The following is a 26,363-nucleotide window of genomic DNA, read 5'->3' on the forward strand; positions in this document are numbered from 1 at the left end:
GCAAACAAAAAACAACCAACCAACCAAACCAAACCAAATCAAACAGACTAAAATAAAATACAACAACCCCAAAAGAACTTTACTTCCTTCTCTAATTATGTTTTACCAGAAGATAGAATTTTACAAAATAAGCATTTATTTTTAAAGTCATTTTAACAATAGTAAAGACCGGTAAACTTGAAATAGCCAAGAGGCCCTGAATGCAAGAAGGTCTCTGAATTGAATTCCAGATGTTTTAGCTTCTGAATGGCCCAAGATATAGAGAGTTAAGACAGAAAAAGGCTAAAGGTAATAAATAAATAAATAAATAAATAAATAAATAAATAAATAAATAAATAAATAAATTATGGTGCAAGGATTCTTTTTATGTTGTGTCTTAAGGTAGGTTTTAGTAAAGTGGATCCAGTAGACATAACTAAGAAAGGCAAGGAAAAATGGATGACATAGGAAGGAGATGGAAGAAATGGATGGAAGAAGGAGATGGCATTGAAACAAGCCTGCCACTTGAGGAAAGAAGGCTGTGGAAAACAGTTTGATCGCATCCACAGAAGCTTGTTGAGTAATCTCAGCAAGCTGAGGAGCCTGGTGTAGATCTAGTTTGCACTGAGTTTGAGCCATCATTAGTAAGTGTTGTGTAACATGACTTGCACAGATGACCAGAGAACTGCTGGCTCTACATTTTACTGCTCCAATAAAAATAATCCTTATGCTCTGGCATTCTAGAGCCACTTGCCCTTTCTTCAAGGGCACAACACTGCCCTTGTCAACTGGGGCAAATATTTATGTCATTTATTTTATCATAAATTACTTGTTTATTTTACTGCTTTATTCTATTTTTTTCCTTTAGTTTAACATTCTGAATCTCTCTAAAATTTTGAGGATGTCAAACTATTTTCTCCTGCTATTTTGCTCACACAAAAAGTTCTTTGTCCTCTGCAGATTAAAAAAAAAATAAAAAATAATGCTTTACATGCATGTTATGTGTTGCATATTGCTGCTTTAGTGGAAAATCTCATAGTGTGTTAAGCATAATGCAAAGGAGGAAATAGGATCTCTCTACGGGAGTGTTGCATTTCAGAAAGATCAACACCTTTTTATAAAAAAAAATATATATATATATATTATTATTATTGTTATTATTTTCCTCAGAATAATTGTCAGACACCTACAGATTATCCAAGCTGGAAAGAGAAGTGTCTCTCTCTCAGTTCTATTAAAAATATCTGCTATAGATGATAGTGGGAATCAAGTTCACAGGAAGAACCTGGGCAGACATTTCCACCTTTTTTACAGTAAGCTTGTGGCTACTGATTCTTCATTCTGTGATTCGTAGATCAGTAAGTTCACTTAACTTCTCATTTGATTATGATTGGGAAATAGGTACTAAAGCTGTAATGAAACATTAGAAAACTGTGTTTCATTAATATTTTTTGATCTATTAGGAGTTTTTTTCTGTGTTTCTGGAAGATGTTCTTAGGCTTTTCCTCAGTTAATCTAGATGGTTGTCCTTCCATAGGGAGTCTTCTTTTGGTTAAAAACAGAGCAAAGCAAAACAAAACAACAACAAATAATAATGAGGATATGAAACATTTTGTCCACTTTTTTTTTTTTTTACTAGATATTGTTACAAATATTGTTTCAGTTTATTTGCCCACACACTTAATATGATAAATGCTTATTTTTTGTATGGTTATAACTTTAAGTCCCAACCTGAAATCTTTATTTATAAAAAAGATTTGTGCAAATCTTTTCTTTAAGTATAAATACAAATAGGTTGAACTCTGTTGCACATGCAACTGTGGCTTTGCATATCTCTAACATCTTAAGCAACATTCTATTTGATTTCAGGCCAATAGTGCATTCGTCTTCTTCTGCTGTACTAACACTATAGCATTGAAAAATTCCTGCTGGGAAAGTATACAGTCACTATTTTGTTGTTTGTGTTGTTCTTATAGTGATCCAATACATTATCTCTTACCTCTTTTTCCAAGTGCCAGGTATCATACTGGTTTGTTCTAGCTTTGCCACATAACATGTTCTGTTATGTGCTGTTTTTGTAAACTTTTCTTTCAATGTGCACAAAAGCTTACTCACATAGTATTTTGGATTCTTTAATATGTCTATGGGGTCAAAGTATTGTATTTTATTCAGAAGGCTTAGTTTGGCTGGAAAATTCTGACAGTTGTAAAAAAAAAAAAAAAAAAAAAAAAAAAAAAGAGATATCTTCTGCCTTTTTACAATAGCATCTCTGTAACTGTTTTGCCACAAGTCTAAATAAGCAAACCTTTTACACAGTATCAGACAATTTTCTTAAACTGTAAAACCCTGTCCTTAGCTCTAAAATGGTCTGTCTTCTATTTTTCACTTTTCTCCTGAGTCCTCTGAGTAAAAGTATATTTCATGTTTCATTTTTTAATAGTATGAAGTCTCATTCAGTTTTTGTAGTACAACTCTAATAGTTTAGTCACATTTTCATAGATTAATTGAAAGCTACAAAAATATCAGGTACACCACAACTATTGACTAATGATTTCTGGTTGTCTTCCTTTGCAGGCATTTATTGCTTGCAGTTAAATATTCCCTTATTGCATACTTTTGTACCTGTTTGCCATATTCAATAGCTGCAAATTTTAACTGCTCTTTGACTTTTTAAAAAATTTTATTATTGACACAGAATATCTTTGTAGGTGTTAAGTCCTCTTGTTCTTCCATTTATGAACATAATCAGATAATTTTGTATTGAAAGAAAAGCCACAGACAAGGTATAGGTAGATCCTTTCTGCTAACTTCAGCTTTTAGTACAAATTGAACTTCAGGTTCAAACTAACTTGTTCATGAAAAACTTTTTAAAAAACTATTAGTCCAATGGTGAGTGATGTCTGCAGGATTATTTATTTATTTATTTATTTATTTATTTATTTATTTATTTATTTATTTATTTCCAATACCAGTATGAGTTGGGATTTAGGGAATTGTTCCCTACTACAAGTAGTCACTTTATGCAAAAGACTGACTACAGTTTCTGACTATTTCAGATTTTGGATCAAAAATAGCTATAATATATGTAAATCTTTCTGCTTTAGTAGAGCTTAAGAAGATTTCATAATTTAGGAGTCTAGAAAATTTTTAACATTACACTGTCAAACAGAAGCCATGTGTATTTGGGAATACGATTTTTAAAAGTATATATATGTGATATATGTACATTTACATCACACACATATCCTTAAAACAAAAAATGACAATGGACCTCTATCAACAGTAAACTTTCTCAAATTTATTTATTATATTGATTAAAAGCAATATTCGCCTTTCACTATGGCTCTGAATAATATAAGGGAGAAAAATGGGAATTATTCCCAGATCTTACACCAGGAGAATGATGCCTGCATAGAATAAAGATGGTGCCCACTTACATAAATGTACTCTATGGGTAAATTATTATGTTGTGGAGGAGACAAGAGGATTCTTTTTCTGTCTTTAGTATATCCAAGAAAACCACATTGGTTTGAAGGTCATTTGTTGAAATTTACATTACTATTGTAAAAATTTCCACTGGTGCCTAAATATGCCCTAGTTAGTTTGGGGATTAAGATGAAGAAATGACTGCCCTGAAGTTACCTATTTAATTCAGTATTAAATTATATCTGTTGTAATTAGGAAAAGAACATCCATAGAATTACTCAATGAATTATTATTTGCAAGTGCTCAACTCACAGCACAAGGTATAATAAAAACCAGAGCTAAGTGACAAGTAGGCAGAAGTTATTGGTGCCAGTACTTTTCATCCTCAATACTATGTTCTGATTCATTTAATGCAGTGACATGAGGAAGGATTTCAAAATAAGTCAGGTGAAATAGGGTATAGAAACATCTGTTTCTCTTTGCTGACTCTATAGGCTACACAACTAGATCAGATGTAGATATCTATACAGTAGTTGCTAAAATTATGTGATGAACCTCATTGTGATTTGCTCGTGCAGCTCCCTCCATTTTGGACAGACTGTCATTGCATCCCTAGTAATTGCTCAAATCTTTTCTTTCTGATGTTGAATTAAAACAAAAATTTAACAGAGCATTTGGAAGAAATTAAAGAGAGAAATGCTTATAGGACTTTTTCTCCAAGTAGAAAGGGATAAATGTAACTTCTTGGTTGAAAAAGTACTTGCTTGGGTGATGGCATCAGAAATATGAACAGTTGAAGTGGGAGTTGGCTTCTTGGTAGCAAATGGGAACAATAGAATTGAAAGAGGTTGTGAAGTGCCAAGAAAGTGAAGTCAAGTGATTCATAACGCTTATAATCAAAAAGGATCAAATGAAACTATGCACAGAACAAAGAGACTTGGTGACAGGCTAGAAAAATAATTTCTGCTGCAGCATTTTGAAATATATCTGAGTTAGGGTATTACTTTCCAAGGCAGAAAAGTATTATTATTATTAATTATTATTATTATTTCTTAAGTCTGGAAAGAAAGATATTTTGACACAATTAAAACAGGTCTATGAGGTATGAAATTTTAAGATGTTGATAATAAGCAAAGAAATAAAAGAGGAGGACCTTTGATAGAAGAACACAAATTTGGAAGCAGAGGAAGGTTTCTGATGGAAACTTGGAAAATAGGAGAACCAGAAAAAAAAATGGGTATATAGAAAACAGGGGAGGAAAATATTTTTAGCAAAGAGAAAGAAGTCAGTAGTGTTGGAAGAGACTGGAAGGTAAAGAAGGATGAGGATGGAATTTTGGTAAGAGAAGATATTTGGCAAAAACATAATTTTATTGTAGTGAAGTGGGCAGGAGGTTGGTTTGAAAGGGGAGTTGAGATAAAATTATTAAAGAAAGCTGAATATAATGAAGAATATATACAGCACTGAATATTTATATTCATAAACAGAATATATACAGCACTCCTTGAGCTCCAAGGTGGAACAGGAAGGCATACAGTAATGAATGATCGAGGCAGCAAGATTGGGAACGATTTTCTTTTTTACTAGAAATAACCAAACCACCGTGCCAAAGGGAGTGAAAACATAAGTAAATAGGTGAGAAAAGTTACAGTGGGGATCAAGAGACTGAAAGGGAGGCAGCTACAAAGAGATTAAATCAGACGAGGAACTTCCATGACAGGAGAAGAAGGTTTACAAAAGAGGAATAGGAAAGAAAATTAATAGGCAGGGCTGGTGGAGGAAGATCACAGAGCATTTCATCAGTTTTCCTTTTTTTTTTTTTTTTTATTTATTTTTTTTTTTCCCAAGTAATAGTTCAGCTATACACTTACATGAAGATTCTTCAAGTTTTTGAAATCTCCTTCTTTAATTTCAGTTATTTTGTTGTTCTGTAAGTCCAGCAGAGTTGTATCAGGGGGAAGGTCTTTTGGCACTCTTTCCAGTCCTAGGAACAGTGAAAAGAATAAACAATCGACTTTGAAAGAAACTTCAAATAGGGGTCAGTACTTTCCTTAGTATTTACCTTTCAGTAAACATTTCTAGAACTCATTTCCTGAAGTATGTTATGAAGACTTATTTGACAACATTTCTGTCTCCAAAGTGTCAAAGAGAGTTTTATTTTGCTATGTCAAATTAAAATGTATTTATTCACATTTCCATTCTTCCTTTTTCCAAGTTACAGAAAAGACTGAGTTTGTCAAAATTATTTCTAACACATTTAACTCTGATGAATTGTGTGAATAAAAATTGCTTTCAGAAGGAGGTATGGCATTTATTAATTTCACTGTGTGCTAAATTTTTTGGACAGAGAGCATTTCCTGCTATTTAAATCAATAAACTTTTCTTCAAAGAAGTACGATGGCTAATTATATTCATTTCCAGAAAAATATTATTTACTTGACAATAACTGAATAACTTGCAGTGAAGTCCACCTTAAAGAAAAAAAAAAAAAAAAAAAAAAGACACAAAATCCCCACTTTTCTTTCAGTTGAAACTATGTGAAACTATGTCCAAGTTTTCTGGAGAACAAATCTCTTGGTTTCACTACAACTGCCAAAAGAACATCAGACAGTTTAAATTAAAGACTCTCTTTGGGACTATTTTCTGAATAGCTGATATGTAAGTCCAATGAAGTCATGGAAATGAAATTATTTAGTGTTAAATAACACTCACTTTACCCAGCTTTGCTTTCGTACTGTGACTTGGAATAGAGCAAATCTTTTATAGTCATTCTGATTTACCACAAAATTAAAATGGTCTTTCCTAACTAGTCTTCTTTTTTACAGAATACAAAATTCTAAATGAATGGCTAGTAGGAATAATTTATAGCCATTAATAAAGTCTCAATATGGTCATCTAACAGACGTGTATTTTTTTTAGGAAGAATGGGCTTTTTAACAATAAAGGCTTAAATATTTCTGAAGGTATACTCAAACTCTCTTAAAAAGATCTATCCGTAAGTATCACCAGTGTCTCCCCAACAAATCCTGGAATTGAGACTTCTTAAGTTATCTTAATATGGGTGTAGCAGACCTAAACTTTTGAAAAGTGCTTCTTTTACACTTAGCTTTAACTGATGATAGTACTCTGTGTAGAACACATTCTGTTGTCCTGACATTGTAAGAAGTTGGTTTCTGAATTTAAAAACATCCTAGCCACTCTTCCAAATTTATCTCCCTCCCCCAAGTTCTCAAACATTAGCTTTTATGCTAATATAAATTTATTAAAACAGAGTACGATATAGATTAACCTTGCTAATCTTTAATCCCATCAGAATCCAAAAGTTTTAAAATGCAGAATCTTCCAGCTCCAGATGAATAAGTAAAAGGATGTACTGTACATAAAATGACAAGAGTATATCTCATATCTCATCCTATTTACTTTACTGATTTTCAGAGCATGAATAGATGGTACAGATTAAGGTTCTTCATATTACTAAAATATTTTTTTTTTTCTCATTTAGGCATGAAGTTCATTTTCACTAAAGGCAGTTGCAAAACCCTAATTATTTTCAGAAATGTGGGACTAGAGCTCCACATAAACAACAAAAATAAAATAATAATACCATATAATTTGCATGTTGTGTTTGGAAAATTTCTGTACTCTGCAGACAGCAGTGATGTCAGCAACTAAAAATTCTCTCCCCAAAGCAGTTTTTTTAAGATCATAATTTTGTTATGAGAAGTTTTCAGTCTAGCAAATTTTAATGGTATTTTTCACATATAAATGCAAAAATTGATTGAATTATTTGGATACAAATTAATATTACTATGTTGTGCTTGTCAGTGCTTGCATTTATATTAAAAAGACTAGTATTAGTAATTTAAGTGTTTGTGACAGAAACCAGTGTACATGAGAGCTATATAGCTGTAGGTTACAGAATGCCCTTGAAACATGCTTTGTAAGAATACTTGGATTGCCATTGAAGGGATAATTTGCTAGAGACTAAACTTCAAATTAAATTTCCAGCTGTACTCTTCAAGCTTCACACGTCAGATTATACAAGCTCAAGCATTTTCTGTGAATGAGGTAGAACTGATAATTTCACAGAGTAATGAAGTGGTGGTTCATATTATAGTAAGACAACTATAATCAGATAACCCTTTGTGAACAGTGATTTATAAAAGATTGTTGTACTAAAATCTAGGAGGTACAATGCAATTACTAGCTCTGCATACAAGGAATAAAACTGCCATCCCTAAAAATATTGAACCTGTTTTATTACCTACCTCGTGTATATTCTGTTATGTGTTTCCTGAAGCCATTTCTAAAAATGGTTTAGTAAACAGCTGAATTGAAACCATGGTATATGATTTTTCCTTGGCTTGTCTGAGTTTTGAACATATGGAGAGCAAAGTATCATGCATTGTGTATAGGAGTACAGGATACACCTCACGTGCCATAGAGATGTTACATTAATATTAAGCAGTACAGTACACCCACCAACTGACAGCTATATCAAATAGAGCTCTCCAGTGACACAACAGTTTGTAAATGGGTGGATCTGGACACTGTCTTATAAAATTATCAACTAATAATTCAGGATTAAACTGTGTTTAACTTGTGGACTGGACCCAAGTGTTTCACCACTTGTCCGACCTACATCGATTTGCACTACAACAGCACTTCTACTTGTATTCTACATCTATCCTGGACCATGAAGCCAGTCTCTTCTCTGGAGTTTTGTTGCCTGAGGAGCAATCCTTCAAGTCTTTCTAGTCATAACAGGTCAGTACATAAGCAGTGCACATGAATGGGGGAGTCTAACATGACAGCGTGACAGAATTTGAAATGAATCTAGAAAACTGCAATCCCACTAGAAGCTAAAATGGCTCTTGAATCTTAAATTAGAATTTCCAATACCCAGGATGATTCTTGGATTCTTCTGGCTGGAAGACAGAAGAATTTAGAGGGGAATTGTGGGCTGTACATATTACTTATTTCCCACGACTTAATGCCCATATACTTCTGAAAACCTGTTGTAGTGTGACTCTATGTCCACTTACTAATGCCTTTCTGCGAAATTATATAATGTCAACCGACAGAGGAGCTGGTACAGGAAAATACCAATTGAGTCACTTCTTAATCGTTTTTAAAACATTTTACACAACTATTTCAGCTTTCTTTTCTTTTTTTTTTTTTTTTTTTAATATATATACATTTAAGCTTGTGAATATAAAAAAGAAAGCTATATGGCAATTTTTCATAGCAGTCTGACTTTTTATGTGAATACTCAGTGGTACAGAGTTTGGTATTCAGTTCTCTGGAAATATTTCAGGCCTCTGGTTTCCAAGATTAACATAAAACTGACTAAAGATTTTGATATTTCTGCCTTTCTATCTGTTAATTTGAAAGTGCATATTGTTTTATTAATTTTGATTGAATAAAATGAGATCAGTTATTATTTAAGTTGTTAAATGCATTAAAAAAAAATCATGAATGAGCAGAAAAGGTATAGCCCCACCCTTACAAAATGCTTGCTTACACTGAAATTAAAAGCCTAAATATTCTGGAAACATAATTTTTATCTTTAGTCAGAAAATTATTGCCATTTGCACTAAAATAGTTCTCAAGAGAAATTGTGTCTTCCTTACAGAAGCTAAACAAGTATCCATTCCTGCAATATGTGCCAGATCATTCTCTGCAGATTACAACAAATGGAAATCTTCTTCTATCCTACATCATCAACCCCTAGCACTTAGCAATTCCCACCAGCAGACATGTATGTGTGTAAACATGCATGGATATGACAATACATAAAGAGTAGAATATACCAGAGAACATTAATAAAAAACAAGTAAATGAGCTTGAAACACTTCCCCTTGTTGCTCAGGATCAACTGTACTTTTATTTTCCCAGCAGAAGGTTTCCTATTCTTAACTTATTCTTACACTAATAAATACATCACAGATTTATGGAATAACTAATATAACAATATGATCAAATGTATTAGAGGGATGCCTAGCAAAGCTGGATCATCAATGGATTTCTTTCACATAGACAACAAGAACCCACACTCACTTTTGGAAGTACTGTGAAGGAAAGGCTCATCTAGAGTCAATTAGAAGATGTTCAGTAGAGAGAGGTTACCAGGACCAGGAATCTCTCCATAGCAGGAGGATGGAGATGAAGGTAACATTTCAGAAATCAGGCTTGTCTCAGTGGGATCCTACCTATGTGATGTGTACTATTTTCTCATTATTTCTTAAATAAATTAGATTAACACAATTGCAATGTCTGGCTGCTTATCTGGAGAGATTACCTCTCCATTTGGAAAGGACTGATGGGTCTGGAGGTTTCATGAGACCAGAAACTAAGCACAAATGAGCCAAACTAATGATACAGTGAGGCTGGTATAATTCAGCCCTTATTGAATCCCTGAGAGAGCAGCAATCTGTGGCTAGTCATCTCCTGTGTAGTAACAGACCAGCCCAACTCACACATGCTGCCATTTAGCCAGCCAAACAGGTGTAGGAGATGTAGCAAGGATTTGGGAATATTGTGAGGACTAAAGAGGATTAGGGATTTTGATATACAAAGCAAGCTTCATTACTTTTGCAGCTCAGGGAATTACCTGATCAGCTGCGGGAGCTGTGATCAAGTGGCTGTTGAATTGTTTAACCCCCAAAATGTGAAGGGTGGAATTTGAAACCTCCCCACTATGAAGGGGCTTCAGTTCACTGCTCCAGTTTCTCAGAACTGAGAATCTGAAATGTGGCATGAAGCCACATTTCTGCTGAAGCCATACAATTATGCAGAAAAGGAATGCAAGATTTATGGGGCTAGTGTGAGAGATGAAGCAAAAAGGAGTCTGAGTCTGTAGTCCAGAGATGAGGACACTTCCCTGGGAACTGTATCCTTGCAATGCTGAGACCACATAGTCAAAATAAGAAATATGTGACTGGTGCCAATTGCAAACAACTTAAAGCAGCAGAGCCTGGTTTATTAAATAAATCAATATATACATATATACATATATATATATATATATATTTTCCCACCTCCTATCCAGTTTACAACAGACAGGAATGGGGCTTTTTCCCCTGAATAAACATTCCCTTTCCCAGCTTAGGAGAAAGGGTCAAAAGGCAGAGGGAGATCTGACTGCTGTAGCTCAGATACATGTGTTATTGCATTGCAACACTCACGATTATTATCATAGGGGCCATAAAATGGGGCTCTTTTCAAGTCTCCTTTAGTTTCCACTAACAGCTGCTGCCAGCTGAAGAATTTGGACTGAGTTACATGTAATTCCCAGACGTGGTCATCAGCGGCTGCTCTCCCGGTGGGGGCAGTCTCTCCAGCAGCTGTCTGTTCTTCCTCTGCTATGTGTTCTTCCCTGCTCAAAGCCCAGCTCTGCCTCATCTCAACAGTGGGCTGTGTGGATTCTGGGATGAATGGGGTGAATGGCAAACTCATGGGTTCAGGAGACTTAGTCAGGGAAAATACAGGACTCAAGGACAGCTTTCTGGAAGGATGGCAGGGAACTTAGCATAGTGTTGAATGCTTTGGAATAGAAGAGTTCACTGAAACTTTCCCAGTCCGTGTTCTTCAGTATTTACTGGGATTTGTTCTCTATTGTGTGGGATTTGAAAATAGGAGTGGTTTCACAATTTGCATCCTGCCAACCACAAAAGTAAGAAACCATTTTTTTTCTTTAGAGGAGTACCCACAACCTCCTTCTCCTTCCCACTTTCAAATGAAAAGTCTGTTCTTTACCTTTCCTTTTCTTATTATGAAATCATCAGTACTAATGGGAACATTAGAAGAATTGGAGAATTATTTTTTCTCAGGTGATTATTCTTAAAGATTTAAGAAACAACAACAACAACAACAACAAAAACAACACAGTTTCCACTGGAATCCATGAAACTCTTAAAATGCAACCATGACAACCATTTTTCAGATATTCTTCCTGCTCTTCAGTCTATAAGATGTTCCATTAAGATCTTTTTGGGACTTTTAATAATTTTCTTCACATATTATTATTTTTGTATACCTCTGACCCTTTCCATTGGAAAGAATGAGAAAATAAACTCCATTCCCTGCTGAGATGGCCTTTCACAAAAGTAGACCAACTGGTATACTACTACACTGTTTATTTGTTTGTTTATCTTCCCAAATTTTACAACATTGTTTTCCAGAACAGAGTGAGGAACACAGGAAAAAAATAAAATAAAATAAAGACACATTATGATCAACTGTGCAATTCCATTATGATAGTGTTAAGAATTGTAAAAACCCAAGGAAGAGTTTTAAAATGAATGCATAACTTATCTGCTCACTTCCATTTCCACTCACTCCTTGTAGTGACCACATATTTCAAAATATAACAAATATTGTAAACTACAGATTTTATGAATTATTTTTCTGTGATAGTCACATTTCCTGTACAAATAGATTCAGCCTCCTGTCTCAAAATAATAATAATAATAATAATACCAATGAGTAATGATACATTCTTAAATCTTATAATCAAGCAAATACCATTTCTGTGTTCTTTCTGACTGACTTAATGTCAACGGTCTGGAAGATACATACCTTATCAAGAAGGACAGAATTCTTTTAGAAAGGAAGAAAAATATTTTTGAAACAATCATTAGTCTTCAGGGATGAAGACATTATGTAAAAAATCAAATATCGTGAGATTTCTGAGGTAACTGCTAGAATTGCCAACATTACAATTCCCACTGTCATGGTTACTGACATAAAACATTCTATCAGAGAACAGCAACAGTCCTGTGTGATTCATGCAATCTGCCAGCATGGTATGCGTCATGGCTTTAATCAATGTGGATGCAATGCAGATGTACTATGTATGACTATTCGTGCATTGAGGTGAAACATATATTTCTTATGAATATTCACAGTATTCAGAAGACAGTATTTCAATGTCTGGGGAAATTTCTAATATTAAATTATGAATGAACCTTTGGATATTTGATATTTGCCTGGTTCACAGTTTAAGCAGCAGGCAATAGATACAAGTCTACCACTCTAAATCTTTACTTTGTGATTTACCAGAATTAGCACTAACTCAAAGGGGTAGCCATAAAGAGTGGTTTGGTGGGATCTCCTGTACTTTCCAGTAAACTTACACTTTCCTGTTCTCACCACATAGTCATTGCACAGCTCTAGTTTTATTATGATCTGAGGGCAGAGGTTTGTTCCTGGTATTTTAGGGACAGGAGCATTTTTCATAAATGTTTTAGGATTGCTTTCAACTTCCTTTCATGCAAAGAAAGGAAGAGAGCCACTGTGAATATGTCTGAACACAGTGAGTAACATTTAAATAAATGTTGAGATAATTTCATGAAAGAATTAGAAAGTCTGCAGAGCTGTTATCTCCCTCTTTCTAACAGATTATTTTAGCCCCTGACCCTGAAAGCTGCAAGATTTTCATTTTCATTAGATAGGAATCTAATTCACATTAGATTCCTATCTTAAGTTCCTTTCTCATTTTTCCTCACCTGTATCTGAAACTTACTATAGATCTCCTTTTTTAAACATTTCTTTCATGGCTTCCCTTGAAAAAGTGAGATTTTCCCTTTTGTGTTCATACCCTCCTTCTTAAATCTTTCCTATTTTATCTGTCTTCCTGTTTTTCTAAAGTTACCATGAAATCAGATGGGCTTCGAGTTTTCACTTCTTTTATATTATTTCATATTTATTACATTATTTTTCATATTAAAATAAAAACTGCCAACATCCTCTCCTTAACAGATTTTTGTAGCACTCTAAATAGTTACCAGGAAATGAACACCAGGCTAGTATGGGATATCTTCCTAGGTGTCTTCTCACCTAAGAGCATGCACAGAGTACACACATTATCTTTAAATGTTGATTTTCACTTTTTTTATTCTTTATAGAATGCCTGAGAAGTCTACCATAAGATTGCATGTATAGCAAATGTAAACGGGTTGACAATGTTGTACAGACCTGTTCAAACCATCAATCCCATGAGCTGAAAACTACTACACAAAAAACAAACAAACAAACAAACAAAAACCCTACAACAACAAAAAAAGCCACCCAGAAAACAAGCCATCCAACCAAACACATACAAAACAAAAGAACAAAACCCACAACACCTCCCCCATGCACACACATTTGTGGGCATGGGCCTTGGTTTTAAAGATCCCTGTGTGACTGTGTTCACTGTTTCCATCACTTTCCTTGCTGAGATGCCAAGGAGAAATTTCTGCTCTACCTATTTTCTTTTCCTAGTGTTTTCCTTTCCTTTTCTAGACAAAAATGCTCTGCATGAATGAACTTTTAAACATAATACAACAGAATTCTAGCATTATCTATTACTGTTAGTCAGGACAAGTATGTAAAACAGGAGAAGTAAGTTTCAAAAGAATGTACAATGCCTTGTAAAGCACATATTATTTGACCTGAACTTTATGAACAGACAAAAATATATTCAGAAAAAAATATATTTTTTTTCCCCTGTAACCATATGGTAGATCCAGGACATGGATAAAGTGAAACATAGACCAGTGAATCCAAAGTTGATAAAGAAAGGTTAGATATTATACTCTCAAACCTGGGTTAGAAAGATGTTTTAAAGATACACTTAAAAATATAAACTTTTTTAAATACCATGGAAAACTGAACCATGTAAAAGTATTTTTCTTGAGTGGCTGGAGGCTGGTATTGGTAGTTTCTTGCTATTATCATTGGTGGCTTCAGGTAGGACTCAAATTCCTAGGCCACATCCCTACTGGTTGAGGGTTCTCTTTGAACTCTGGGAAGGAGCCTTTGGACTCCTTAGCTCTTTCTAACACTTGGCAAGGAGTTTTTAGCAGGTGAATAGCACAGGATTTGTGTCTTGAAAATATCAATAGTTTCTAAACAATTATATCTGTTACCAAATACTACAACATTTAAAGATGTTGAGAATTTAATACAAATATTATAAATGTCCATAACATCAGTAGATGTCAGTAGTGATTATTTAGTATGATTGAAGTGCTTCAGTTACCTGCTATGTTCTGTAATGACTTAACAGTTGACTCTTTTTTTTTTTTTTTTTTTTTTTTTAGCTATCTATTAGTTACTTTTTTGTACTGTGGGATATTTTAGAAATGAAACCTTGTTCTATCATGAACCAGAAAACAGTCACTTCTTGTACCACCTGCATTTGGCACTCAAGATTTTCATTCCTGCCACTACATGTATGCTTTCTTAAATTGTATTTTCTAGTCTAAAACAAGTGAATAAATCTAGAAACAAAACAAAAACAACAAACAAACACACACAGGTGGTAACAGTTACCTTGGAGCAGGCAACAAATAAAGAGAGGATGTATTTGGAATGAACTAATTTTCACCGAGAATCACATCTATCAATGGGAACTGGAACATCAAGAGTTCAAGTAGTAAAACTAGTGGTTTATAACAAGGCTTGTCTTTTGTTCTTACAGTGGAGAAAGCTAATATTTCATAAGTATAGATCAGTCTACATCTAGTCAATATTTTTCTTCTTAACAACTTTTCAAGAGTGTTTTCTAATTATTTTCTTCTTAATTTAATAATTGTTTCAGGATTTACTGAGCATAGGACTTTCTTTCATGGTTTCTTTAACTTCCAAGATAGACCCAAAATAGTATGCAAACTGAATAGATAGTAAAATTTTTATAATCATGGTAAATTTATTGAAAAACAACGTTGCTATCCTCAGTTGGCTTTTTCATCCTTTAATTTTATCACACATAGCTTAATAACTTAACCTAAAAGCTCAACAAGTAAAATGTAAGTTAACAAAAACATTTATTTTTAAATTATATTTATTAATATCTGGTCATTTAAGATAATGGTCATTCCTGTTTTTTGTTGTTGGTGGTTGTTTGTTTCTTTTTTTTTCTAATTGCACTTTTAGAAACGTATCAGATTTTGAACTAAACATTTAGCTATAAAAACTATGGTTTAGAGAGGATAGTAATGGTAGAGATTTAAAAGCTGAAGTACTCAGCAGTTTCTGCTTTTCCATCTATTTTCTTGGACTCATAAAATGACTGAGACTGATCACCAATAATGTAAGTATTATTTTTCTTTAAGAATATTTTATGTTGACAATGGAAATTCAAATCAAGGTATGTCCCAAAGGAGCTAATTTCCCTTAAAAGGAGAGAACAGGTTCCCAATCACAGATATGATCAGAAAGTGGATGTTTAGTTATTTTTGGAAGATTTTATACAAGGTAAATTGTCTTTTGTCAGCAAATAAATTAGATGTTTTCATGTTAGCATTATCCAGGTGTTGAAGGGCTATTAGTTAATATAACTTAGACGTTTTATACACACAGATAAACTGTCTCATGTTACTGGATCCCTGGAATAATGTTTTACACATCTGTGAGCTTTTCACCTGCTGATCTCAAAGTATTTTTCAAATACACACTCCAGCATCCATGCTGAGCTTCCATACATGCTTCTTTACAGCTGGAGAAACCCTGCAATTCTGAGCTGTGAGCAAAGCTCCAATTTAAGATGTAATACAGCTTGAACTTTAATTACTGACATTCATCTCTCCTGCACTTTTTGGAGACGGCAAAGCCCCCATGGATGCTCATGGCAAGATGGCTGAAGGAACCTTCACCTTCTGTGAAGTCTCTAAGGAAGGCGATTTCACCGCATACCACAGAACACAAACACTACTCAATGCATAACAGGCTGCTAGACTCGCCTGAAGGTAAAATAAAGTTCTATCCACCACCACTAAAAGTACTTAGGGAGCATTCTGCATCTGCCACAGGGCTAAATAATTACGTTCTTTCTCTTGCCTACCAGGGTACTCTGAGAGGAACCTTTCCTTGAGACTCCCTTTGGGAGGCTGAGACTTTAAATTGAACTGTCAAATCTTCCTAGGGCTTTCACAGAGCATGTTTGCCTGGGCAGCTGACTTCATGTCTTTCCTATATTTGATATTTTGATACATGAAGAGCTGCCTCTGACCAGCTATATCAGCCACTCTGTAGTGCATGCTAATAAGGAAGACTACTATCTTTACAGAAAGCACAGCTATATTGTAGTAATGCCTATATTGAAGCATGATCAAAAAGTGAACCTATGGTTCTCTTTTGGCAACAGGAGGAAAATTCAGAAAAGGTAGAGCTTTCATGAAAATGCTACAGTGGTCTTCTTTGATGAGATCCTTGAGCCTGTTGCACAAAGGCAATAAATCTCATATGAGGTAGGCACACTGGGTCTTGTTCTTGATACGTCAGTAACTGCACCTCTGAGAAAATTCTCCTTTGGGGTGTGAGAAGACAGTATTCTCTTTCCTGCTAGTTCAGCTTTTGGCTCAGAGGCAAAATTAATTAATTTGAAGGTACATGTTTAGGAAGATGTGACTAAAGCTTAAAAGTACAAGAATGCAAAAATTCAGCTGACACTAGTGTAACTAGACCACCAAGCATTTTTTTTCACTGTTTTTATAAAATTTAGATTTTTTTTAAATATATATATTCTCATTGAGTACTCTTGAGATATGGAAACTAGCCCCTCCCTCCCCCCACCCAAAAAAAAAAAAAAAAAAGGGGGGGGGGGGGGGCAAACCTCATCTCCAGACCCTCCTGAATGTTATAGTTCTCCTGTTGTGTTTTCTTTTCCACATAAGTCTGTATCAGGTAGTAGGCTCCTCCTTACACAGCAAGAGTTTACAAATTGTAAATGCCCCTTCAGGCACAAAATGAAGCATGCAGAGTAAGAGAAATCTCCATATGTAGCCCAAGTTAGGTCCCCCAGCTTCCTTGCTATCGCCTGTTCCCTGCACCCAGCTGAAAGGAGGCTTCCTTCCATGCCACAGAAAGAGAGTGGAAGACAGGATCTAGATTACAGCTTTCCTTTGTGGACAAAGATTTAATTTATTAAGTTCTTAATATATCCTTGGGAGGAGCCTTGTTATTGCCTGAAGGTTTTCTTCAATTAGTGCTCATGGGACTACATGAATCAATTTGATAATTCTGGGGCAGGGAGGTAGCTAATTAGATTGGGTAGGAAACGCCTGGAACTGCAAGGGAAAGGCACATCAGGAGCAGTGGTCTGCAGAGAGTTACAACACTCATTGCTGGTGTTACAGCTCCAGCATACACCTTGTCTCCCTGATCACTGTGCCCTGTGCCCTTCATCTGACAGCCAAGGAGCATGCTTGGTAAACTTGGCAGAACTGCTCCCAAAGAAATTTTGAGCTCTTAGAGTCAGCTTCTGGCTTTCCTCAAGTCTTCGGTTAAATCTGTCCTCAATGGAGTCTGAGTCGCACAGAAACAGACTTAAAGCAGGAGGAGTGTAGAACAGAGGCACACTGAGTTGTCCTGTCCCCACTCTCTGAGGTGTCCATTGGACCAGTGTCCTGGTGAGCTTCCCATCTGGGCCAGGCCCAGAAGTGGCTGTCATAGCTACACGTGACAGGGATAGACAAAACTTCGTGCCAAGGCTGAATAATGCTGAATGGTTATAACTTCCCTGAGCTCTGCCAGGAAAATATTACTTATTTTGCTGGACTGCATTTCTGAACCCAGGGAGATCTCACTTCCTTTATGCCCAGAGACTGGATGTTATCAGCCCAGCTGCTTCAAAAGCACTGGCTTCTCATTCCAGTATCTTCACTTAAACCAAGCTGAAAATGTATTTCTTATCATCCTTCTCAAAATTCTCTGGAAAACATAGACCTGGGGCTTTAATCATTCTGCTTCTGAGACTCCTTGACATTATGGGACTTTATTAACCCAGAAGCAATTGCAGGCAGTGGATTGTAGTGAACCTCCTTGGAAACCACATGAATGTGAAGGGGAACTGAATGAATGTGGGAGCAAATATAGCAACAATGGGTTCCTGTGTGTGTATCTCTACTTTTTAACTGAGTGAAAAGTTCCTTACATTCTGCAGAATTGAAACAGACTGGGGAAAAGTTCCTAAAATAACTTAAATTCCAACAGCATTATCCAGTGTAACAACGATAAAACCTGAGGTCTTCATAGTATGCAGGGCAACCTCCTCCCCACTCCATGTTTGCTACTATCTGGTGTCTAAAGAGTGAAAAAGAAAAATCTTGCAACAGAGCCAATACTGTGAAAGTTTTATGAATGCATGGGTAGGTTAGTCTGTGCTCATTTGTGCAACTTGGCTTGCATTGTTCACTGGATCCTTGCCAAACATATCTGTTGCATAATTATGTGGCTTGCTTTTTTTTTTTTTTTTTTTTTTTTTTTAAATTTCTAGGGATGTAACTAATGTTTTCCCCTCATTTCTGTACTTATACAACACCCACCACAGTGAGACCCAAGCCTTTTTTGTTAGAGTTGTGGCATGACCTATAGTAATTATAAAAGGTAATGTTATAACATAGGAAAATAGAAACACCAGAAATACATTCAAACATCTGAGAGAAGACTCAAAAAAAAAAGTCTATAAAATTATGTCAAGATATGTGTCTATCCACTGAATAAACTGTCTAATTTCCTTGTGAGGAAATACAAAAACAAACAGGAAAAAAATACTCTTTTTTTTTTTTTTTTCACTGACTGAATAAAGCTGCATAAACCAAAAGCAGTTACACTGAAGTCAACTTCATTACTTGTGATTTCTGCATGGTAAAGTCAGAACGCAGTGACGGCAGGCATGGCTTCATATCCTGCTGGCCTGACGATATAGACAAGCCCTTGTACTTGTGGGAGTATGGGGATTTTGTAAGAAAAGTTCTCATGGTTTCAGCTTGAACAGTGTCTAGGACAGATATTTAATTAGGAACTCCAATATGTGTTCATTGTTTTGGAGTGTTTCCAAGTTATTTCCTCCAAAGATCTGGTTCTATGGTTGATTGTTCCATGATTCAGTGTTGGTTATTCCATGCTCATGTAATCCTATGGAAATAGGATGATTTTTATGTTGAGGTATTTGTCAGTATGATTAAGGGTGTTGGAGTCTGGACCGTGCAATTTAAGACTTTTTAAAATGTTTCCATACCCACATCTAACCTCATTGAATTTATTTAATACGGTTTTGAAGGAATAGCCTTGAAAAGTGATTTTCCCTGAAACAGAAATCTGTAGTGTTTCAAAGAACAAATGAAATGTGCATACATAAAATATACATAAAAGATCAAACATATTTTGTGGTCACGACTGGACCCTTTGGACACACTCCAGGGCTTACCTAGGTCAGAGCACTGCACCACGCGGAGATGGCACTGGCAGCGGAAGGGGCACACTGGCCCAAATCCAGATATGACAGGATCATCTGTTGGAGCCATATCAGCTGACCCCTCATCTTCCAGCATAAAGTCAAAGAGGCCCATCTGGTGGAATGGCTTGGCCAAGCATACTGGCAGTAGTAGGATGAAGAGGAGAGCCAGCCTCATGGCTTAGTTCATCGACTCCAGGCAGAACCTAGGATCCAAAGCAGGGAATTTAAAACAGAAGTAGCAATTTTTCCATAGCTGCACAGTTCCTGCTGAAGGAGGTCCAACACATCCACCAGTTGCATAACTGTTCCTTTCAATAAATGAAATCTAAATTTGAAAATAGGACAGTTATGCGATAGGAGTCCGGTAACTACTTGCCAATAGCCTTTTTTTTTTTTTCCAGAGAGATTTAAAGGCAACTCTAAACACATCTGCTTGCACATTTAGAGTAATATTTATTAGGAACAGGCAGCATTGTCAACTTTGTTATGCAAAACAGTCAACACAATAAGCCATATTTTCCATGTGTCTGTTTTCTGCCAACGTAACAGTCTATTTGATTTCATTAGCATTTGTTTCATAGCAATGGTTTTGTTCCCTGGGGATGAACCTCAGGTTCCCAAACTCACTGTAATGCAGTCATGTGTCGAGAAACCTTTTTTTGTTGTTGTTGTTTTTAAAGTGCCAGCATGCTGTGTGTTTTAGATTATAGTAAAGCTGACTGAGAAAAAATAAGATCTAGTGATGGGGTGGAGAGAGAGGGGGTAAGATCTTTAGCTATTTAAGTAAGCTATACTTCATTCTCAGTTAAACCAACACAATAAAATGGAATACAATGTTGTGTTATATTAGATATTCTTGGCTTTCTTTCCAGACTTTTGGCTAGGGGATTATACATTATAACAATGCACCCTGAAAATCCTCTGCTTTGTAATGTGTAAGCATTTGAACTGATGCCTGATGCTTGTAGTATTGTCAGCACACTTTCTAACTGGACTTCAGGGCCTCATCCTGCAGTCTTTCATGCTCAGAAGCAACTTTACAGAATTGTGAATTACCACTGATTGCTACACTGCCAGATAAGCAAAACTGCCTTATATGTGTTTTCAGGACATTGGCCGAAATGCATTTCTACACACTGCACATTGCGCTACCTATGTTGTTGTGCACTAAAAAACTAAATAAATTATGAAACAGCTGTTCCTAGGTTTCGTATCAGGTCTGTAGAGATCAGAGAGATCAGCTAATCTTCTGAAAATTACTTTCTTTTATTTTTTACTTTACATAAGGAAGCTTATATTTTGTAACTTTTCATAAGTCTAAAAACAACACAAATACACACAAAAAGAAAATTGCCTTCAAGTCATCAAATGGTAGAAAGGCAAACTTGTATTTTATTTAGGAAACTTAACATATTCCTGAGTACAGATACTGATCTATGTAAGGAAAACAAAAATATTCAATGGCTTCAAGTCAATAACTAGATCATCGAAATTTGCTGCTCAAATGCCTTGTCTGTATGCTAGTTTGGATTTATATTATCTAGAAGTTATCCAACAGTTAGGGGTGTGCTATGTCATTTCCTGGCTCCATATTGACTAATGAAGACTGGAAAAAAAAAAAAGTGAGGGAGGAAAAGGAGAATTAATGTCTCCCTCTCTCTATTGACATAAGGAACCTATAAGGTAGGACTAGATGACAAACATGGACAGGTGATATTAGGTGAGCATTGCATACTGAGGCCTCTCTAGAATACCACATCCAGGTACTCTAACAGAAATAGTCAGTATGAATAAATAAATAAATAAATATAAAAATCACATGCCTGGAATTAGATACAATCTGTATTGTGCCTGAGTTCAATTTTCTTTACAATTTTTTACCTACAGATGCCAAAAATGCAGTCCTGCAGAAAGCTCTGAGTTTCATTCTTAAGAGGATGAAAAGGTTACCTTATCAACTATGATAATATTTTAAAATCAGTTTACAGTTCTGTCATCTACCTGACAGGAAAACAAGTATCTAACATCTTCAGATGTCCCAAAGACTTCAAAGTGAGTTCATGTGGAGAAAAACACTGTTTCTGTTATCTCTATAAGAAACATAGTTGGTTTCTTAGTTAGACCTGAAAGTATTTTCTATTCCTGGAGTAGACCATCATATTACCCACTATATGCACTGAGGAACTTGGCAGACCCTAACATCAGCTAGAGAGTCAAAGCCTTTTAGCCCATCTTGGTAGCAAAGCCCCATGCCATACAAACTCTTGTCATGTAGCTGGGACAGGCCTAGGTGGAGCATCCACCTCCACTCCCTCCTACTCTGGCCCCTGATGACTTCAGGGCGGTGTCCCATGCCCAGCCTATACCCCTATAGTGCAGTATTGATGGGCAAGCAAGGATGTCACAGCAATGTCATGTTACCACATTGTGGTAAGTTATGGTTTAACTTAATGCAAGATTTGGCATACTTATTATTATATACAGATGATTATAGAATAACAATGCAACTTATTAATAGTTTGAAATGGGAACGCAAACCTGCTAAATCATCACTATTCATTTTAATAAGCTGCTTTGTGCAAATTATCAATTTAATGCTACCTGAGTACAGAGTATTTTTCAAAATGCTTATTAACATCAACAGACATTGGGAAAGCTGTGCACCATCCCTGGCATGGCACTGTCAGTCAGTAATTAAAAAAAAAAAAAAAGTTGTCTCAGCTCTTTCTTACATATTATTATATTTTTAAAAAACTGTTACTCTTTCCCCCCAGTGTCACTGCCTAAGCACCATCCTCCCCCAACCCCCACCCCTTTCCCAAGAATGCACAATCAGGATCTTACCCTGGAGTTAAATTACTAACACCCCCCCCTCACAAGGAGGAGGAGGAGGAGAAGGGGGGGGGGGGGGAGGGAGAAAAAAAAAAAAAAAAAAAAGGCACTCTGGAAGTCTCTTCACACTTTAGTACTTGATCATATTAATACTGATGAACTTCTCTTATCTCAGTGAAAGCCTGTAGCAGGCCTTTTCCTTTGGTCCCTGTTTTGCCAAAACTATAAGAAATTCAGAAAGAATTGTGTATAAAGGAGGACTGTATGGCAACAAAGGATATCAAGGATATAATCTGATTCCAGCAGAGAAAATAGCAAACACAATTACATATTAATCAAGAAATAAAAATAGGTATGTGTATGCATATATTTATTTATGTATTTTCCTACTGCAGGCACACGTCTGTTCATATTATTTGCACGTGTAAATGAACATAAACAGATACAAAATATATACAACAATGTACTAGTAATAAACGTTTACATTTCACATAAAAAAAATAAGGAAGGAAAATAAACTGAATTCTTAAAGGTCTGTGACACAATATTTATGTCTGCAGGACAGAACTGTTTAAATTTGCTTTAATTATGTGTTTACAATGAGTAAGACTTTTCCACAAACAGAGGAAACTATAGCATAGACTTGGCCACATTTCAGTTCAAAATAGCACTTGAAATATGCTTCATCAGTTCACGTCACCACAGTATTGGTGGTCTTCTTGTCAATTTGCCTTAATATTACCTTTTAAATATTAATTCACCCACCATCATACATCTCTCAAAATGCCACAAATGGCAAGTTAAACAATACATGCAATTTCAAAGAAATCTCCTTCATTATGTGTTTTAATGTATCTATTTATTTATTTATTAAGTAAAGTCTAGATGTGGGAAAAAAATGTTGGGAGTCTAAAAGAGACTAAAATTCTTTTAACAGGAATTTCAACTCCAAGAATTTTCTTTTATACTATTTCATTCACAGGCAGCTTCTTTAAATATTAAGTCCTTCATTTGTAAACTGTAATATAACACTTTCTAACATTACAGAGACATACGCCGATCCTGTTTAACTATCTACTACACATCTTTTTCTCTCAAATCAAAAATTACACACATTAAAGTTTGGAATATAAATGAAGAAATCTGAATAAAAAATGTATATCTCAGAGTGCCGTTTAAACAAGAAATACAAGAACTCAACACTTTTTTTTACACTCGCTACATCACAGATTCTAAACACTGAATTGCAAACAGAGAATATACTGCTGAAAAAGTTTACAGTACGGAAAAAGAAAGGACTATAGTAGTGCTTATACAAATCAAAACAAGAGACAGAACAGTCAAATAAACAGTAGGAAATGTGCACAGTCCTTAAGAATGCATTTTCATGTTTTCAAGAAACAAAAGTGCTGGATACAACATTTAACATTGCTAAACATTTAGTAGGATTTTTCCTTGCTTCTGTTAAAATTCAACTACTTGCCGTAGACTTGCCTGAAGTTTTATTAGTGCAACATAGTTCAGCAGAATTACTGAAAACCATACCTTTTAATCCAGGGATTTGCAACAGGAGCTCTCAAAGCTGAGATGTAATTAAACTAAATATTCAACCCAGGCAAAAGGCTTTGCAGGTGTGGAAAGGAGGAGGGGGTAAGTTCAGCTCAGTGACTGTCACTTGGTGGAAAACCCTCCTGCTTCTATTCCATAGCACAGTTAAAAAATAAGGTTTCTCTCAATGAACACAATCCAGGCTGACACCCACATTAGATCATATGGTAATGATATGTCTCCTGTATTGTAGCCAGAAACTTTATCAGCTCTTTTGCTTTCTTTTCCTCTTTCTTTTTTTTCCCCTTTTGCTTTATTCCTTTTTCATCTGTTTAGATTCCCGAACCGCCTGAACACTGTAAGACAGATGTGTAGCTGTAAATCATCTCACTTATTTTATTTCAGTCTCTAAAACATATATTTAGTGAAGTTTTCTTGGTTTTAACTTTTTTCTTTTTTCTTTTTTTTTTTTTTGTTCCTGACTCATGGCTGAGAAAGTTTGGCTGTTCCTCTTGTTTATAATACTTGTAATTCAAGGAAAGGATATAAAATTAATCCCAGAGCTAGCCAAAGTGGAGATTAATATCAGAAAAAAAGGGTAGCTTTAGGTAAAACTATTTATACAGATATCAACCTGCCTCTGCTTATGCAGAGTGTAATAGTGTAATATACTACTATTATCCTGTATAATAATAGGCTTTTACGTATTTCTTCATTCTACAGCATGTTTTTGATATATATGAAAATCATGTTTTCATTAGTTGAATTATTGAAGCATTTGTGGTTAAAACTGTTTTATATAAACTTATATAAACTTTGAAACTTTGCTTTTTTTTTTTTTTTTTTTAAACCAGGGCAGCAAAGCAAAGGGGAAATTAGATTCTTTTTTTTTTTTTTTTTTTTTTTGTAATATAGGGTAGTTGGTTTTTTTTAAACATGAATGAAGCAATCTTTTACTCATTGTTCAGATTTATATTTTAATTAAGTAATCTCTCTTTTGATGCAAATTTCAATAGAATCTAAAATGCAATTTCTCTGTTCCTGCACAATTAAAAAAATCTAGAAACCAGAAAGGACAATAAATACAACAATTATTATTTAGTTAGTTATCCAAACACATTGTGAACATGTGTAGCTTCCTTGTGCTGTTAACTGTCCTGTCTAAATACTGGAGGCTTATGTCTCTGTGTTTTGACTTGTATCCTTTTATTTCTACCCCTAGGCTAGGACCAGGTGCAAATCTGAAATTAAAGCTTGTAAAATGTGAAAGTATGTTTAAAATAAGTCTGATTTTTTAGAAACACAATAAAATCTTGAAATTTTAGCTATTCTTTTCATTTGATTTTAAGATGAGCCAAGAAAACAGCTCTTAAAATTTTTCTTTGGTGGAAGAAAACATGGTGGAATAATTGACTGTTAGTTTTGGTCAGTGTAGCACAAAGATGTAATCAGCGATCTTATATTACAGCTTCTTTATATACTTCATTCTAAAAGTAAGGATCATTTATTCCTTCCCAGTCCTCAAGCCTTCCTCTGCCTTCTTTCTCTGCCTCACCAATGGATTCAATACTGCTAATGATTTTTGTTGCAACTTTTTTTTCTACATATGATTAGTAGTGTTCCAAGCTTTCATGCTTACAACAAAGCCTTATCTATGTCCAGAAGTATCTCCATGAGGCTTGCTGAAATCTTGGCTGCATCTTAGTAATGTCAGTTATTTGAACCTTGGTCACCAGCTGCAGCTGGTTGTTTAAAAAGACATTTCAAAGCAAGACTTTGATGAGGAACAGGTCAGGATAAACTTGTTGTCAATTTGCTTCATAAAATCCATTCATATTTCCCAGTGAAACTGTAATATATTTGTTCTGATATCTGTTATAGGGTTGAAAGGTGTTACAAATTAATAACTTAGTCATCTCTTTGAAGGCATGGGAGAAGATGGAGAGCCACCTCTCTTTCTTTTCTGTCTGGAGAACAAGTCCTACGAGGAGCGGCTGAGGGAGCTGGGCTTGTTCAGCCTGGAGAAGAGGAGGCTCAGGGGTGACCTTATCGCTCTTTTTAGGTACCTCAAGGGAGGCTGTAGCGAGGTGGGGGTTGGCCTGTTCTCCCACATGCCTGGTGACAGGACGAGGGGGAATGGGCTTAAGTTGAGCCAGGGGAGTTTTAGGTTAGATGTTAGGAAGAACTTCTTCACTGAAAGGGTTGTTAGACATTGGAACAGGCTGCCCAGGGAAGTGGTGGAGTCACCATCCCTGGAAGTCTTCAAAAGACGTTTAGATGTAGAGCTTAGGGATATGGTTTAGTGGAGGGCTGTTAGCGTTAGGTTGGAGGTTGGACTCGATGACCTTGAGGT

At 35.4% G+C, this 26,363-nt stretch overlaps 1 protein-coding gene across 1 annotated transcript in view; it reads right to left on the minus strand.

Annotated features, from left to right (window-relative positions):
• DCN (decorin) overlaps nt 1–24,155 on the minus strand; it is a 37,476-nt gene extending 13,321 nt beyond the window's left edge. The window contains exons 1-3 of the mRNA XM_084292864.1: nt 24,008–24,155; nt 19,601–19,833; nt 5,277–5,389 (exon numbers count right to left, since the gene is read on the minus strand). Of these exons, the coding sequence (XP_084148990.1) occupies nt 5,277–5,389; nt 19,601–19,805 (318 nt within the window). The 5' untranslated portion in view covers nt 19,806–19,833; nt 24,008–24,155. The remainder of the gene's footprint in view (nt 1–5,276; nt 5,390–19,600; nt 19,834–24,007) is intronic.
• Nucleotides 24,156–26,363: the final 2,208 nt, after the last annotated feature.

Source organism: Netta rufina, assembly GCF_964035555.1.
Source record: "Netta rufina genome assembly, chromosome: 1".
Taxonomy (NCBI): domain Eukaryota; kingdom Metazoa; phylum Chordata; class Aves; order Anseriformes; family Anatidae; genus Netta; species Netta rufina.